We start from the raw sequence: 17,857 nt of genomic DNA, 5'->3' as shown, positions 1-17,857 counted from the left end.
TTGGGCTTTACACCCCGGCTCCCAACGGACGGGACAGCGGGCCACCGCCGAAAAAAAGTTGCGAACACCCTGACGTCAAAACGCGGTGCGAGACACGGGCAAAGTCGGAGAGCCACTGGGCCATCAAGGGAGCTTTCTATTTCTGATTCACACAAACGTCTAGGGAATCTGAAGCTACCCGTAACTCGTGAATTGCTCGCCTCTCTACTTTTCCATTCAGTTTCGAACAAATGGGGTCTGGTCACGTGATCGATGAGTAATTCTCTGCCTAGCTTGCAGTCACAAAACGCCTCCTCATCTTCGGCTTTGTCCAACCTCCTCTTCCCTCCACATCTAAACCACAACCTTCTGGAAACCATCAGAACTACAGCAGCTAATCAAGAACTTTCGCAGCCGTAGCTCCTGCTACTTCTGCTACCTGCCAACGCCTCGAAACTTTGGCTAGTGACACTCCAGCTCTAGAGCCATCGTGCCCGGTCGCACGTCGTATCGTAATCGCGCATAGACCACCTACCTTCACTTTTATTCACCATTATCGTAGCTTCGCTTCTGTTGGTCGAGAAAGTGAAGAGCAGAGCGTAGCAGTAGACGCAAGATCTCTCATCTGCTCCACTCCACATTTGATTGCATGAACTGAGCTATCGCCGCAATCTTGTTTCTCCCGTCATGTCTTCCGCAGTAGCAGAACTAGAAGCTGGCTTGCAAGCCATGCTGTCGTTGAAGCCTCCAGGAGTGTCGGGTTCTCGAATCCAAAGTATCACAGCGCTCTGCACCGCAAACGTTCAGGTAAGAAGATTGGTGACCCCGCTTGATGTTCACGAAGCTGACGCCACCCTCACATAGTCCGAATCGGTACTCATCCAGAAGCTGTACACTCATTTCAAGAAAGCCCCCGGAACCCACAAACTTGGCGTGCTATACGTCGTAGACTCTGTGACGAGAAAGTGGACAGAACAAGCTAAGAGTGCTGGACAGCCTATAAACAGTTCTGCCCAGGATGGAACCTATGCTGCTGGTGTTCATAGAGTAAAGGAACTGCTTCCCGTCCTGATGAACGATATTATTTTGTCTGCCCCCGGTGATCAAAAGGTACGCCCAAACATTTGAGCTCTGTAGTCTTCGGAGCTCTTCGGTATTGCGAGATGCACACGATCTTGACTACTGGTGTGCCGCTTGAATGAGATATTTGCTCTGCATAGTTCGCCCCTCTGAAACCCTACTTACTTTGTTTCTTGTTTTGTAGGAAAAAATCAGAAAGCTCGTTGATATCTGGGAGAAAGGCCAAACATTCCCCTTGCAAATGCTCACTACATTCAAGGAGAAATTGAACGTCCCACCGCAAAGTAAGACAGCCACACTTTCCCACCCGTGTCCTGGTCATTCTCTAATCACTGCTATTCTCTTCATAGATCAATCAACTACCCCTCCGGGAAGTCCTCCCGCAGATCTTCAAAAAACTCTTGGACTCCAACAGATGCCTGTATCAAATCCAGCCCCAGCTGCCCGTAACACCTCCTCGATCTTGGAGGCTCTTGCCAACATGGCTCGACAAAACAACACTGCTCCCCCAGCGAATCCCACCCCCCCAAAGGATAGTCAATACAATGTATCAAATTCGCAGAGTAATCCTGCTCTTTCAGCCTTCAATCAGGGCATTCCGTTTCCAGCAATTCCACCGCCTGTAAACGTGCCAGCCGCAGCGGCCACCTTTGCTTCTCAAGGAATGAGTAATGGTGCTCAGAACTTTGCCAGTAATCAAACAAATCCTTTCGCAATTGCTCCGCCGATAGCCCCGCCTTCTGCTCTCGATCCAAATGTCCAACAGCAGTTGATGTTGATAAAGGCATTGTCAGACCAAGGCTTTACTCCTGACAAGATTGCTGGTATTATTGCTGTTATGGGTAATCAAGCACCTCCAATGATGAGTGCAGGAACACTCCCACCGCCACCTCCGCAATTCACGGCCCAGAATTCAAGCCCAAATGCTCAGAATGGTTGGGGTGCGAGACCAGAAGAATCACGTGACCGCAATGGAACTGGAAATGGCTACCACGAGGCTGCGAGATCACCCCCTGGTCGGTACCGCCGTCGTTCGCGATCTCGCTCGCCTCCTCCTGCATGGAACACTCGCGACTCTCCTGCTTCACGTCGTCGAGACGAGCCCAACTATGAATATGGCCGAGACTCGCCGGGCCGAAGCCGGGGTGATGATCGCGGCCGTGGCCGAGGACGTGGTAATGACTATCGGCAACGCAGTCCTCCCCGCCGTGGTCGTAGCCCATCTCCTCCAACAAGGCCCAATGGTGCTGCTAGCAAATGGATAGGTCATGACCCTACCATCCCCAAAGGAAGTATTAAAGGTATGGGCGCGAATCTCCCTTCTTGCAATCAAGACTAACACTTTCTAGTGCTCAGCCGAACTCTCTTCGTTGGTGGTGTCACGTAAGTTTATGGCTATATCCAAGCTTAAGTTTTACTAACATTCATAGGTCCTCTGAACAAGAACTGAGAAATGTCTTCGAGCGCTTTGGCAAGGTGCAGACTTGCATTGTCAACAAGGACAAGCGCCATGCCTTTGTCAAGATGATTAGCCGCGCCGATGCTGTTGCTGCAAAGGAAGCAATGGAGAAGAATAGAACTCCGGACTCTCCGTTGAGGGTATGCCCGACAATTGTCTTCTCCTTACTTCTGATTACACAAGCTAACTTGAACAGACGCGATGGGGTGTAGGATTTGGCCCTCGTGATTGCAGTGACTACCAGACTGGCGTCAGCGTGATCCCAACTAGCAAGCTCACTGATGCTGATCGCAAGTGGATGCTGACTGCTGAGTATGGCGGCAGCGGTGGAAAGCCCATTGAATCTGGCATGGTCGTTGAAGAGCCAGATATCGAAATCGGTCAAGGTGTCTCTTCAAAGGCAATCAGTCGTCGGATGCAAACTGACAAGGGTGGCAATAACGGCCCCAAGTCAAGTCGGGAACGCGATGAGGAGGAGACTGATCGTCACCGTCGAGGAGGCAATCAGAATAATCGACGAGACGATGACCGCCGTGAAGAAGACCACAAGGATAGACCTCAAGCACCTCCTTCAATGCCCCCAGTTCCTGCCTTCGGGATGCAGAACCCTTTCCCATTTCCTTTCCCGAATGGTATGCCCATTATGCCTCCTGGCTTCACCTTCCCGGGTCAGACAGCAGCACAACCAGCACACCGTCCTCCACCCGGACATCGCAGCTGAATCTCTGCAAATCTAATCATTCAACCTTCACAAGAGTCTACTTGACCAGAGACATCCGGAGCTACAGCAATTCCTTTCCTCTCGTTCGTCATTCCCTGCATAGCAATGGTGTTGGCGTTAAAATACCTTATGGGATGCATATGGCTTGGGCGAGAATCTTGGCGGATCTGGAGCATGCAGAATGAATCATCATCTGTCTCATCGATGCTGCTCGTAATTTGAGCCAGCATGCTTCACTGTATATCAGCAAAAATCGTCAGTCGCGGGTCTTTACGGCACGAGAGACACGACTTCGGAGTTCCAACTCCAAATCCCTCTCGCTGTTCTGAGACTGACGTCTACATAGCCTTTCCTAATGAAAATGACCATAAAATGACTCTTCACCTTGCATTTGATGTGACCCGAAGAATTGACTAACTCCCTGTTGAGAAACAACCACTTCCCCTTGGACTGTTGTTACTCGCAGAGTCCTGATAGCCAGGCTACCTGCATGTATCATACCTCGATCCTTTCGAGGCAACATCATTATTTACCTTTGATTCAATAACCTCATGTTTCGTATCCTGTCTCTTCCCTTCAGACTTCCGAAAATAAATCCAAAGACTCCTTCACCACTAACAACACAGAGTTACATAGAGAATCCTCACCAATGCTGCATTCATTCCCTTGCATTGCCACTGCATAACACACCCCTGCCCAAAGCCAGCCACACCTCAACATCTCCTCCCCCAAAAGCAGCCAGCCGCGAGAAAATCCCTTTCAAAGCAGCGGTCACACAAGGGCTAAGATGCCACTCGATCGCTGAATCGGAGGCCTGAGGGCTCACCGATTGGGCCACGATGCAAGGAGGATCGCGAGGAAAGCCACCACCTGGTCTGGAGGGGAGGTGCAGGGTTGAAGAAAGAGAAAAGTTTTGACTCTTGGCTCTTGGATGGTAGATTTGATCGAAATACTGCTCCGAGGAAAAGTGGCTTTGGGAATAGTTTTAGGGACAATGGAGACTGTGTCCAAGAGAGAAGGAAGACACAGACCCAACAACCGATCTTCTTTTCGTCCCTGGTGACAAAGAGGAACAAGAATGAGTCATTGGAGATTGAGGCACAAACAAGCGAGTAGATTCGTTTCCATGCCACGCCCACCAAAAATCTCCGATCCGATTTGTAGAATTGCATCTGCAGCTACAACTCCAATGGATTTCCATGGGCTGGCAGTCTCGCCTGACGAGAGCGATAAGGCTCATGTGAGATTCGGGTGCGGATAAGCATTGATAATCCCCTCATAATTCTTCTTCATGATCTTTCGAGATTTTCGATTCTCGGAAGGAAGGGAGGATAAGGTTACTTTTTGTAACCAATGTTCGTACTGCGGATGAAGTGGCTCCGCGGATGGACTTAGAGCACACAGCGGAGCTCAAGCTTTTGGCTACGGAGCATCACATGCTTAAAGACCCTGGAATTTTGGTTATCTGTCTAGTGAATCCGCTGAAGGGTCTCCTTTTTGAGGGGCGGCATGAGCATTGCTCCCTTCAAATGCCAGAGCTCGGGGCTAGCTGCCCTTTAAGCCTTTCCGTATTTCTTTCCGTTAATGTACCCGCAAAAGAGGGCAAGCGGTACCTACTTCTGAGGTGTATTCAAAGAAAATTTTGTACTGAGAAAGACTAGAGCTATTGACAAGGTGCGCATTAGTGGGTGAAGACAGGGACTTTTTGGATCATTGGGAGACCAAAGGACCTGGCAATGAACGTCTGATGCTTTTTAACTTACAGTCCAACAGAGCCGCTAATTACCGGAAAGGTGGAAGAATGGAGAACCCAGGCTCGTCCTTTAAGTCCGCGAGAACACCAGCCAAGACGGTTCTCAACCTTCTTCAAATTATCCTCGTCCCAATCATCGACTCACATGACTGCCCGGCTGCAAAATACCACCTCGAGACCGAACTTCGTCATCCGACCAATATTATCAATATTTTTCTATGCCAAAATATGTTAAAAGCGATACGCGGCAGCAGGAAGCCGATAAAGAGCAGAATGTTTCAAGTATCCTGGGTGACGACCCATGCATACAAGACACATTTCTATTATAAGATGTCCATTCCTTCGTTCCTTCGTTCCATCATTCCATCATCTCGTCCGCATCCCCAATGCTTCGCTTCTGAGTTTCATCTCTCGATGATCCGCTTCTCGTGTTCTTCTTGCCACTCCAAATGGAGGGCTTCGGAAGGAACTCGTAGCTATATGTGTGGGAGAAGTCTCCTTCAATTTCAACTCGTTCTTCTCTCAAGGCCTGTTGGGTGTCGAGAGTCAGGCTTGCAAAATTGAGATCAAGATTCATGTTCTCTTCATGTTGCTTGGGGTCAGAGCTTCTGACGCGTGGAAGCAGGTCAAACCCCTCATCGTTCTTCTGGTGCATAATGAATTGCTGCTCCTCACGAAATTGAGGTAATAAAGGGCCGTGTGGATTGCCATCTTCATGTGCAGTTCGGTCATACCACCCGGTCTCAGCATAGTTGGCTCCCTGGTATACACCTAGACCAACACGTTGTTCTAGCCAGCCTTCACTCAAATAATGTTGTGCAATATGTGCAGAAGTTTCGTTCTCTCTTTGATTGATCTCGTAACCTTCCGGGGGAGGGGGCTCCTTATGTGGGAGGATAACCTTTGGACGTTTGATGTTTTTCAAGAGTATGCCGTTCTTTTGTTGAAGCAATTGTTGAAGTTTGATTTCTGCAACGCTGCCTTTCTCCGCTGTGCTCGAGGTACCTTCTCGGGAAGAGTTACTCTTGATAGTTGCTATCGGGCCTTCTTCAAGGTCGTTGTCGTTGATGCTCAATAGATGGATTTTTCCAGTGGCGTCGCCAATAAGAAGTTTTGAGAAATCTTTCGAAAATGCTCCACTGATTATTGCCCCTGCGAGAGAAAGAACGTTTCGAACGAAAGCCTTTCCAGGAGGATGCTTGAGATTCCAAGCTTTCACCTTCCCATCTGACGATCCGGTGTAAAATCTGTTTGTAGTTTGTCCCCAGGCTGCGAATTGGACGCCCACATCGCCGATTTCGCGAGGGAGATCAGGGTCTAGAGGGTCTAAAGATTCTGCTGGAACTAAGTGTCGGTTCAACTCAAGAATTCGATCACGACTCACCTCCATGCTCAAGAATGTGGATGGCTTGGTCGCCTCGTGCTGTGTCGTAGACATAGGTATTTCCGTCGGTACAGCTTGCAGTTACGTAGCAATGAAGCTCGCTATTCGGCCTTCGATACTGTCAGTGAAAACGCAAAGAAGACGGAGACACTACTTACATGATGGTCAATTCATTGATATCCAGTGCTGAACAGTCCAATGCCTGAGTGTTCATGAAAATCTCCTGGTCATTGAGAGCAAACAGCCGAATCTGGGTCTTGGTCTTGTCACTATCGAAAGTTCCGGAAGGTGATGTGGCTGCCACAAATATTGGCTGTGTTGGATGCCACTGAACTTCGAAGACATTCTGCGTGTGTGATGAAGTTATGGGTACTACCTCCTCATTCCCAGTATTCCAAACGCAGAGCTCTCCAGTATTTTTCTTTTCGTCTGGAATATCAGCATCGTCGCCTGTATCGCTCCGAGGGGAGTATCCAACGAGTAGTAGATTCGCGACTTGAGGAGCTTTTCCCCATTGAATGGTTGCTGGTTGGTAAGACCATGGTTTTGTCGCTTGATCATCTTCAGTTTGCAAAAGGGCTTTGTTGCCGCCATAAAATTCATAGGAGGACTCGGAGATGGACTTTTCATCGAAGTTGTAGACTCGCACGGCGTTGCTGTTGACACCCGAAGCAGTAGCAACTCTCTCGTGATGATCTGAAGTCACAACGAAGTTTACTTTTCCTCCATGTTGCCATGTGCCGGCCAGGTCCATAGAAGAACCGTCTTGGTGTATGGACCAGATTTTGACTGTCTCGTCGAAGCTAGCAGTGAAGCTAAACCCATTCTTTTTACAATGGGCTGTAGAAACAACGGAAGAGTATAGCCAGGGATCCTGAGTCTGTCGCATCGAATCAGCATTGGCCTTATCCGATCTGGGTCTGGGCACACGATGGTCTGCAAAAGACCTGACCGTATCATGGGTTGTAGATCCGAGTAGCAAGTTGCCAGGTTTGTTGTATTCCATATTGTGCGAATCGAGGTGGGCGGTAGCTCCACAAAGGAAAGCATCTTCATTAATCCAGCGGATGCTCTGAATATCTCCAGATGAGTCCGTCCACTCACTCTGTCGTACAAAGGAATCCTCCAACTTGGCATAGATGGAAGCCTTGAGCGATGGTTCACCACGGGCCACCTTAACGGGGGCTCTACCATGCATCTCACGGTGTCTCAGAAGTGAAAGTATATCCCTCTCTGACGAGACGATCTCTGGCTTCTTCGGAGGCGCTTGCAATGTTCGAGCAACAGCTTTTATGCCTGCCAATTCATCTCGCGGGTCAAAATCTGGGTTGGGGTTGGCGACCAGTGTCTCAGCTTCATAGTCTAAGTCCATAGGGAGTGTGTCGTCGTCCTCGCCAGCTAAACGGACCACATTGGCAGACTGCGTGTTTGTTCGTCGCCGCTTAGCAGCAAAGACATAGGATGAATGAGGCCTTTTGGCTCGCTCGGAGCGTCTCAGAGAGTATCCGATGTTTCCAGCGGCCGGATTACCACGGGCTTTTCCACCTGGCTCCGAGTCCCCAGCGCCATCGAGCTGATCATTCGATAATTCGGTAGTAGGCGATTCGGAATATGAGCGTGATCGACCTACACCTGAACGTGGATGATGTCTTTCGAAAATGTCATCGGTAGTTGACGAGCTCGAGCCTCCTTCGCTCTCCTCGGAAGCACCCAATCTCATGGGCCTGGTGTTTAGCTCTCTTAACGTTTGGACATAACTATCCACATAAGCCTTTGCTTCCTGGGCCATTTCCCTCTTATATTGTTTAGTAAACCTGCCATTATTGCTTTCATAGTTTGTCCTGAGTTCGGGGCGAATGAGCCACGCTGCCGTCTGCGACGCAGTTAGCGAGCAAAATCTCTCAAAGCCCAATACCTCCTGTACCTTTGACGTGATTTCTTTTTGGTCCGCTAAAGAAAGATCCTTCTGATAAGGTTGCAGCGCCAGCTTGATAAGCTCAAAAACTTTCTGGAGGATAGCCATGGAATGGTTGCCTTGGTCCTCGAGCGCGACGGATTCTTGGATATGTCCATTCTTGGGAGAAGGCGGGAGGCCGTAGCTCGACTGTAACCTGCTTGCCCCGGTGATCACGGTTCTGGGATGGGCTGTCGGAGGAGATAATGTAAGATCGACGGTTTGATTTGCGCTTGGTAATGTTGAATTTGGCGAAGCTTGAGCTCCCAAAGAACTAGAAGTCGCGCCTTTCCCTCGACCTCCTAGAGGAACACCGTTATGGGTAGTTTTCCGACGCTTCGCTACATTCGCGAGATTTTGTGGCCCGTTCATCTGCACACTTCTGCTAGAGAGATCTTCGAGGCTGGCAGAGAGTCGAAGGGTAGATTTGCGGTTACCTGAAAGCTCAGCGGATCTCAGGACCGGACGAGGTTGGGTGAAATTGGGAACAGCTGCTCGAGGAATAGGTATAGGAGGCACATATGGTAAACGGTTCTCCGCATAATTCATTCCCGAAGCGCCATCTCTCTTCTCCGACTTGTGGTCTGCGTTCGTCGTGAACATGGGCAAGCCATGTTGCATAGGGGGAACCTCGATCAGCAACGTCGAGGTATGCGTCGAGTGATCTGGATACGGCAGCTTTACAGCAACATCCTCGCCATCGCTCAAAGTAAGATCGATCACGACCCGAGGGGATTTGGCTCTGCGGCATGTTAATAAGAAGAGAAGTCGCGTCGCGTTCGGCTTCAGAAAAGGAGGTACGTACAGCGGTTGTCCAGCCTGTTGAGGCATTTTGAACTGTCGATCGAGCCAGAGAACCCTCAGAAGCGAATCGCATTATCGAATTGACGGCAAGTAAGTGGCAAAGGATGTACAATGTGTTCGGTGGGAGTTGTCGCCGCGTAAGGAGAGATGTGTGTTTCTGGACGTCGGGTTCGACGCGCCAGCCAATAGCTGAGAGGCGGGCGGCAAGGCTGACCAAACACAGGAGATTCGCACTGGGTGCAATGCAATGTAAACCTAGAAGAGCAATGTTGGTGTTGATGTTGACAACTTGGTCTGGTTCGTAGAAGTGAAGAGATATTTGCAAGCCTTGGTGGTTTTTTGATCTGTCATGTACTGTAGTGAATTAGGTCTCAGGGTGAGTTAATTCAGGTGAAGAGGAGGATCCTCGGAGGTCACGAGGCTGTGAAGTCTGCGGAATCACTCCAAGCACCCGCCCAACAAGACTGTCGACGGACTGTAATAGAAAATAAGAAATTGAATCCAGTCGTAGAAGCAGGTCAAGTTTTTGGGCATAAATTTTGTTTCAACAAAGTCTCCGTAAAATTCAGTTGACTTCCCTCACACCCCGCATTGGAACTAAAGAGCAGCAGACGGATGGATTCCGATTTAAATCACTAGGCCTCCTAACTATAAGCTGACCTTATCCAAATAGCATCAATAATCTGTCAATTCCCATGACTTTGAAACGTCTTGTCGTCAACCTTCCTGTTCTTAAACGGGGACCTCGACGTCTTTACTCGTATCCAACTCCTCATGTCTGCGAAGATCCATCTTCTTGTCGAGCAGCGGAACGACGTATGGATCGAAGGTCTTCCAGTAGGGGTTTTCAAGGTGGTATTTTTGACTCTACAGTACGTCGCAATTAGCTCTAAGAGCGAGACAAATGGCACAAGTCGTATTTGGGGGAGACTTGCGGACTCGTTCTCGAAACGCTCAACAATTGTAAAGGCTCGCGGATCATGGACGTCTTGCATAACAAGCCAATCAATGGTCTCTTTGTCCTTCCTGTAGATTCGTGCAGCCTCAATCAATTTGGTCTTGATGCGTGCAATGGAGTCGGGGTGCTCGTTGGCGTACTAGCAGATGTCAGTGAATGCTCGAATGTCTCAAGAAGGAGATTGAAGTACTAGGTGGACGGTGAGTGTGTAAACCATTGTGAAAGTTTCTTCCGTAGCCAATTAGAGGAAGAATGAAAAATGTGTGCTTGGGAGTGTTAACGGTTGTGCAAAAACCCCCTCAGCAAGGTTTTGAGTATCCAGCGTGGCCCTAGCCAAAGCATGGTAGAAATATCCGCCGCCATCACCAGACCTCGTGACCTTCAATCACTCCATCAAAAATCCTCCTCTCCATCCATTACCTCTGACGCCTTGTTGGATGCTAGTGATACGGCCCACTCTCTGGGATCAACAGTCGAACACATGATAGAGAATCGCGGAAGGTGACCATTCATGAAGTCGCGCTCGACATGGAACGTCCAGTCCGAGAGATTCCTGGTTACTACTACGGTTTTTGCCACTTTTCCTGCTTATCAAGAGATGCTCATATGATTTGTAGACAAAGAGAAGAAGAAGTACTTTAAGATTCAGTCAAGCGGTGCCGCACCTCCTAGTTCAGCATACTCTCAACAAGACGTCAAAGAACGGAAATTAAATGATGAAAAAGCAGAATCAAGAGCCTTGGCAGTAGCACGAGAACGGCGTCGTATTAAACGCTCGAAGATTCTCTTAGAGCCTTTAGCTGGAGGTTTACTCGCAAGAGAGAATGGGTATGATGGTCTGGACGCTTCCGAGATTCTTGCTAGAGGACTTGTGTCCCAGGGATACATTAGCGCCATGATGCAGTTTTCTTCCTGCAGTAATCCCTTATTCGCCTTTGGCCATAGACCCGACTTGGGTCCGTCGATATCAGATCTTTGGATAGGTGAGTTTTCGTTTTTCCAAAAGTTGGACACACATTCGTCTTAAGATTATCTATATCTTTTGCCTCTTTTGCCCGAATCGAGGCTCACTGGTTTCCTGCCCGCTTTTCATAATCCTCGCTCGCTCTTCATTGACTCTGGACCTCTCAATAGTATACGACGACCAACTCTTCACTCTTCGAGTTAACTCGGACAAGCATGCACGCTCAACGAACCATGGTTGCGTGGAGATATGTCATGATTTCAGCGTCCCGGCCATCAACAACGCAATCTGGAGGATCGAAAGGTTTGGTCACTCAGGCACATCAACATCTATCAGCACAAATGAAGCCAGCCGGCGTTTAGCGATGACTTGGTTGGCAACCTCAGCACAGGCGGGGATAGCAGTCACTGCCATGGCAGGCATTGGCGAATTAGGTATATTCTTGATTTATCTTCCAAAACTGCTGGCGCCCTAGAACTACACACGAGCACATCTAGTCACGAAATTTATAGTTGATTTTACTGACGTTGATACTGGCGGCTGTTAGACAGCCCAACCATTATCCTTGGCCCAGGATTTTCTCGAGGATCTGATGTCAGCATCTACTCCTCGACTGCAGCTCCATCCTCCTCGTCCCTCCTCTTTGCCTTCGGAACAGGTCAAGGAATTCTCTCCCTCGATAAACAACGTCATGACATGAACTGGATAAGCCCTCAGCCAGTATCCGGAGAAAACCACCCCAAAGACATCTTCTCCCTGGAATTCCTTGACGACAATCCCTCCATTCTCCTCTCCGGTGGCAGACCGGGAATTCTCAACATCACAGACCTCCGAGTCCCCGTATTTGGACGCAATGCAGATATAATTACTCACCCAAGTTCGATCACGCACATCAAGCAACTCGATGCCCACCGCATATTGGTTGCTGGTTTGAATTCCAGTCTCCGTCAATACGACCTCCGCTTCCGCAAAGAAGCAACACTCTCATCCGCCTGGCCCCAAACATTTTCAAAGCATAGCTCTCGACGTAATCGCCATCCTACGAGATATATTCTCGCGTACCCAGATTACTGCAACGAGGCGACCATCCAACTCGGCCTCGATGTTGATCTCGAATCTGGCATCGTAGCAGCGGCTCAAGAGCAAGACGAACATCGCTCTCATGTTCAGTTATTTTCCCTGCACGGCGGACACAAGCTATGCTCACCATACCTGTCAAAAAGAAGGTATGTTGAGGATGTTGCGAACGTGAAATGTCTGAGGTTTGCGAGGGATATCGAGGGCAGGATGAAAAGTTTATATGTTGGGCAGCCGCCGGATATCCAGAGATTTGCTTCGGCTGAGCCCGAGGAGGCGGATCCTGAGGAGGCGGATCCTTATTGAGGCTGCATCCCTTATCTGGTGATATTATGACAAAGGAGTAACAGTTAGGGTTCGGTATGGAATCGGAGTTGAGGCTTGGATATACTGTACCCTAATACCATTTCAGTGGAATGCTCGTTGATTATTCCGGGGCCCCGAGGGATGTTGAAAAGCTCTAGCCCCTGAATGACTGTGTAGGTAAGATTACAACGGGAAGCTTTGACTGTTGATTATCCAAGACCCCGAGGGACACTGAAAAGCTCCAACTCCTGGCTGTCCACTTTGACGGAGAGAAGTAAAAAGCTGGTTCCCTGTTTAACACACCATACCACATGGTTAGATTCATGAAGCAAGAACGGCTGTGTCTGAATCTCTGATTAATCACGTCCATCTTGGTATTCTGTACAAAATTCCCCTAATTAAGCGCCGTCTGGAATATCGCCAGTCTCTCATCCCTTGTAACCATCATATCCCAGTCTCTCCAAGCATTTCAGAGGAAGAAAAACATGCTAATCAACACCTCACAAAATGTGTTTGTCATTCCCATCATTATGACCTGCAAATGAGCAGTAACATCGTGCTGTGATCCTTTTCTTCCATGATTGAACATACCCATAGCTCCTTACCATGCTCTTAACAAGACAAATAAAAGGGGCAAATTTGATATCATCATACAGAAGATTGTTATTGTGCCACCTTGACGATTTGTGGCTGTTCGTTGGCAGCAGTAGGATTTCGCACCGAGGATATAAAGCTTGAGGCTCCACTCCATACCTGCGGAACGCGATTGTAGAGCATCGCAAGGATGATGACGACGAGAAGAGGGATCTTTTTCATGTTAGAATTTAATACCTTCAACAAGCAAAAGAGCGAACATACCCAAATAAAGAAAAGATTTCGATCACGGCTGAGCCTCTTGACCTTCTCTGCGTGTGCCAGGCGTAACTGATCCTGTTGTTCCCTAGTGATTGTATGCTTTTGGCCAATCCTAACTGTCTCCAACGTTGTAGATCTCCTTAGTGCGGTAGTAGAGCTTTCAGCCTGGTCGAATAGTTCGGCACACTTGTTGTCCGCAACGATATCAGCGGCGGCTTGCACGGCTGATGCTCGTTTGGTATCAACGTCACCGTGAGGGAAGATATCTTCATATGCAGGCGGAGCGGCCGGTACTGTGACGGAGAAGAGGTCCCACCATTTATAGTCTTGTTCCTTTGCATTAGCTGGCCGATTGTTACCCACCAAGTTGCTAATACGGCGAACCATAGGAGCAGTCGGGAGATAGGATTGGTAGTCAGGCAGATTGGGCATCATATCGAATCTCGGCATCTGTGGCAGATTCGGGAGGTTAAGCTGCATGGTGCGTTGTAGATGTTGAATCTGAGCATTCAGTTGATCTCGGAAAGCTGTCATAGCTGCGGTTGGCGAAGCTAGCCCAGCTGTTTCAGTGATTCCAGGTAATTCTAAACTTGGATCTTTCTCGTCTGCAGAATCGCTCTTTGGTAATTTCTGAGCACTGGGACGTCTTGATCTCATCCAGAATGCTCCATCGTTTGCAGCATCGGCGTCTTCATCCTCGTATTCGTTGTCACCTTCACTACTGTCCTCGTCCGGAGCAGGTATGTCGCTGGGTGCTGGTGTAGAAGCAGATTCCCAGACAGACCTCAAAGAAGTAGCACTGCTGGTTCTGCTCTTCAGCGAGCCCCCACTGCGAGTTCTGGAGTGGTGCTCGATACGTCGAGCTGCACGGAGAACTTCTTCGGATGTTGCCATATCTGAAGGCGTGAGACCTGCGAGACTTCGGACAGTAGGGTCGGCACCGCTGAGCATGAGGCGCCTCACAATTTGGGGGTGATCATGAAGCGCTGCAAAGTGCATTGGTGTGAAGCCGCCCTTGTCTCGCGGCTCGGGATTTGCTCCTCGGGCGAGTAGTGCTGCCACGAAGCGATGGAGGCCAAGCGAGCACGCCAGGTGAAGCATGGTCTGCCCAGACGCCCTTCTCAAATTGAGGCGAGGCATGTGGGGGCTGTCGTCGAGATCGATAAGGTCTAAGCATCTCAGAAGAGTTGCTTCCACATCAATGCCGAAGGTAGCGGCGTTGAAACCGGAGACCTGTTGATTTCCACCGCTGCCCCCAGTCGGCGAGTGGCCGGTTGGTGCTCCCCAGGAAGAAGGGCCATCTCCAACAATCCGCCTCGCAAGATCACGAACATCCTCCATCTTCCCGGTCATCTTGTGTCCCAAAACGGAAAGTGCTGTTCTTATTATTTGCTGTTCGTCATCGTCCACATACTTGAAGAAGGCTTGCTGTTTCGGAATAGGAGGCGTGGGATAAGGTTGCATCTGTTGTTGTTGGTGTTGATGCTTGAAAGTCACCGCTACAGTTCCAGCAAATGCAGACGGCGGGAGGAGACAAACGAGGGACGTTTCGCCCCAGAAAGTCGTCGTTGTCGCTTTGGAGTCGCCAAACATCACTTCCAAACCTTGACAGAATCCGCTGCCCAGACAAGTCACCTCGATACCTCCAGCTTTGGGTCCTTCGTTGGGAATCAATTTGTGAATCGTTGGCGGTCGGTGAGGGTTCAGGCTCAAGGGTATTCCATACAGGCCATTCGCAACTGCTTGTGCAATTTGAGCCTGCTGCTGCTGATACGCCTGAACAGTGTTCCTTAATCCATTGGGACTCGGGACTCTACTGGGATGAGCTGAGGCTGGTGCCGAATACAACTGATGCATGGCCAGGTTCTCCATTGATTGAGATCTGTTGGCGTTGGTGAAGAAGACTTGATCATTGCTATTTGGAGTTGGAGGGCCGGTATTGTATTGTTGTGGAACATTTGGAACCGTCGTCGAGCTCTGTGCAAATTGCTGCTCAGTTGTTGGGAGTGGGAAGTTGGCGAGGCTTGGAGTAAAGGGAGATTGCGCAGCTGAAGTCGGTGCACTCATCGGGTTTGACGAGCTGGCTTGTCCCATGCCTGCCTCCGCTGTCTCAAGCCTTGTCATCGCCAAGCCACTGGGAACTTTGCTTGATCCACTGGCTTTTCTCTTCTTCGACGTTGGGCCCGCAGAAGAGGACGGCGAAGTCTGGCGAGACATGTTCCGCGGTGTCATGGTAGCAGAGGTGGTCTGTGATGGCTGAGAGGAGCCTCCAAAACTCATCGGAGCGGGGTACGCCATATTGAGGTTTCGTTGTAGACTTTGCAAGTCCGAGCTTGAATGTGATAGCCGGAAAGGAGCCATGCTGCCAACTGGACCAGTAGACATGTCGAATGTTCCGTCACCTGGAAAGGCCCCCGAACCGGAGTAGACCTGGCTATCGGAGCCATTTGAATTCTGCGTGGGTAGGGGTGGCATGTTATGAGTCTTGTGATCATCCGTGATCATGATCGAAGAAGTCATCTCTTGAGCAACTAGACGATCTTGGTAATCCTTGATTGTGAAGATCACCTGAAATCCAAGCTTCTCGTTTTGATGCCGGCAATAGCACGCAATACGCATAGGAGCGTCCACTTGCATTGCTCCTTCTGGGACAAATGGTTCTGGTCGATCCCCGGTGGATTCCGAAGGGGGCTGACTCGTTGGTGCTTGCCAATCCTTGATTTCATGTGTATTGAAGACGATCACACGTTTGGCCTCGTCCTTATGCCACGATTCCTCTTCTTCGACTTTCTTCACCTTCTTGCGTGCTGCCCGCTTTCGTTCTCGCGTTATGCAGCCAGCACAGATCTTGACATCACCGCCGTTTAGCGGTTTGTTCTCTTCATCCTCTTCTGAAGCTTTCTCTCCGGTAGTCTCATCTTGAGCTGGTTCGGGAGCAGCAGCTCGCTCGAAGGCCCGTCTCCTGTTCTCCGGATTCTGCATAGCACTCGTGCATACGAGAGTTGTATACAGCTCTAAGGTATCGGGCGATCGATTGGGCGTGGGCTTAGCAAGTAGCTTGGGTTTGGAGATTGTGTGTGTTGGTAGGTGAAGCTTGGTGATCCCCATGGGCAAAGGGAATAATGTCATCTTAATCGGGATCTGCGTTTCTACGCGAGATTTCAGAGGAGTTGGGTGAACCGTTAGAACTGGCTTGAAAGGGGGACCCATATTCGCAAATCCTTGAGTTGGGGCCATTCTCGGCATCTGATGGGGATTGAGTCCGTGATGAACTGCTGGCAAGCCATGATTCGAGAACCCATCTAACCCTGCTGCCCAGTTGGTATTTGGAACTCCACCAAGCATTGTCCCACTAATGAAATCGACGCCAGTACTTGGAGACGGGGAATTGTTGAAGAAAGCCGAGGGAGAAGATTCTTGGCTAGTGACCATTGCAGATAGAGGCGAAGCCTCTCTGGAGCCTCCGGTTGTTAGGCCATTCATCGACTGTGTTACTGAATGTTGCTGAGAAAGAAACGTCAGCGACTGATGCTAAATCGGGAAAAGGAGGCAACTTACAGAATTGGCCTTATTGTGGTTCTTAAATTTTGTCTTCAGCATTGCCGAATTCTGCTTTGGAGTATCGTACTTGATCATCGGCATCTCTGGGGAGTCCATCTCAACTGGCCCAATAGCAAATGGGCTAGGACTGCTCGCAGCACTCTCGAAATCGAAGTCATTCTCCATGGTCTTGTCGCTGAAAGCCCCATAATTGTTGCTCATGGCCGAGGGGTCAATAGTTCCTTCATATCCACCAAAGGCCAATGCCTCATTTCCTGCCAGCATGTCCTCCACCTTCCAATCCCCCATATCTGTATCATCGTTCATCATCACGTCGCCCGACGTCAGTGCTGACCGCGAAGAGCCAGAACTAGACTTGCGCTTGTATCCAGACGATTCCGAAGACGAATCCTGATACGATCCAACGGGAGAGGCTGTGGAGGGCGCAGAAAGTGGCTGCTGAACTCTGGTGTCTAGGAGAGAGGCTTGCTGGGGAAGCGGGCTCTTCAGATTCGAGGGGTTGGGAGATCCAAAATAATATTGTGAGCTCTCAGTCGCAAAATCTTCATCCAAGAAGAATCCAGGGCTGTTCGCTCCTTCCACTGGCAAAGTGTTGGAGTCGAAAAACTCGAAATCAGGGTCCGAGTCTAGTCGTCCTGACATGTCCGAGTCGAGAATGAAAGGCGGCGAACTCGCAGAGTATACAGCCTCTGCTGAATTCTGCATGACCCTTCCGAATGTACACCGTCGTGTGGCGCTTGCTTCGTTTTTTCAGTTGATTTGTGCGAGGCCCCAGATGGAAGCGGTAGGCTAGAGAAAGCGGCGTCCTTGTTGATGGCGCGCTGGTTACTGCCCTTCAATCCTTCCCTTCCGTGACGCAGCAAGGGAGAGATCCGCAAGCTCATCAAAACATTGTGTCCGCGTGCCGAGTATGTTCGAGTGAGGGGATGAAGTGTGTTTCCAGGGACGGTCCTCGTCACCGCCGAGGGGAAGAGTCGAGCTCGGGGTGATTATCTGGCCTTT

General features: G+C 49.7%; 5 protein-coding genes across 5 annotated transcripts; 2 read left to right on the top strand and 3 right to left on the bottom strand.

Moving 5' to 3' along the window:
* Positions 1–243: 243 nt before the first annotated feature.
* K444DRAFT_616184 (uncharacterized protein) lies at positions 244–3,651 on the top strand. The gene is made up of 7 exons (XM_024880876.1): positions 244–786; positions 844–1,089; positions 1,244–1,343; positions 1,410–2,360; positions 2,409–2,442; positions 2,490–2,658; positions 2,715–3,651. Exons 1-7 carry the CDS (start codon positions 667–669, stop codon positions 3,237–3,239), a joined length of 2,145 nt encoding a protein of 714 aa, XP_024733262.1. The 5' UTR covers positions 244–666; the 3' UTR covers positions 3,240–3,651.
* A 1,699-nt stretch (positions 3,652–5,350) lies between these two features.
* On the bottom strand, positions 5,351–7,748 carry K444DRAFT_535511 (WD40 repeat-like protein; the record flags this gene model as incomplete). Its single annotated transcript, XM_024875294.1, has 3 exons — positions 5,351–6,327; positions 6,377–6,486; positions 6,535–7,748. 3 exons carry the CDS (start codon positions 7,746–7,748, stop codon positions 5,351–5,353), a joined length of 2,301 nt encoding a protein of 766 aa, XP_024733261.1.
* Positions 7,749–9,668: 1,920 nt separating this feature from the next.
* Positions 9,669–10,388, bottom strand: K444DRAFT_616179 (uncharacterized protein). The gene is made up of 3 exons (XM_024880875.1): positions 10,283–10,388; positions 10,070–10,231; positions 9,669–10,001 (listed from the first exon to the last, which is right to left on the bottom strand). Exons 1-3 carry the CDS (start codon positions 10,307–10,309, stop codon positions 9,867–9,869), a joined length of 324 nt encoding a protein of 107 aa, XP_024733260.1. The 5' UTR covers positions 10,310–10,388; the 3' UTR covers positions 9,669–9,866.
* A 106-nt stretch (positions 10,389–10,494) lies between these two features.
* K444DRAFT_616178 (uncharacterized protein) lies at positions 10,495–12,690 on the top strand. The gene is made up of 4 exons (XM_024880874.1): positions 10,495–10,660; positions 10,710–11,075; positions 11,227–11,490; positions 11,604–12,690. The coding sequence occupies exons 1-4, from the start codon at positions 10,621–10,623 to the stop codon at positions 12,437–12,439; spliced, it is 1,506 nt and encodes a 501-aa protein (XP_024733259.1). The 5' UTR covers positions 10,495–10,620; the 3' UTR covers positions 12,440–12,690.
* A 412-nt stretch (positions 12,691–13,102) lies between these two features.
* Positions 13,103–17,497, bottom strand: K444DRAFT_535476 (uncharacterized protein; the record flags this gene model as incomplete). Its single annotated transcript, XM_024875288.1, has 3 exons — positions 13,103–13,246; positions 13,298–16,798; positions 16,853–17,497. 3 exons carry the CDS (start codon positions 17,495–17,497, stop codon positions 13,103–13,105), a joined length of 4,290 nt encoding a protein of 1,429 aa, XP_024733258.1.
* Positions 17,498–17,857: the final 360 nt, after the last annotated feature.

This window comes from Hyaloscypha bicolor (genome assembly GCF_002865645.1).
Source record: "Hyaloscypha bicolor E unplaced genomic scaffold K444scaffold_118, whole genome shotgun sequence".
Taxonomy (NCBI): domain Eukaryota; kingdom Fungi; phylum Ascomycota; class Leotiomycetes; order Helotiales; family Hyaloscyphaceae; genus Hyaloscypha; species Hyaloscypha bicolor.
This window is presented reverse-complemented; position numbering and strand designations above follow the sequence as displayed.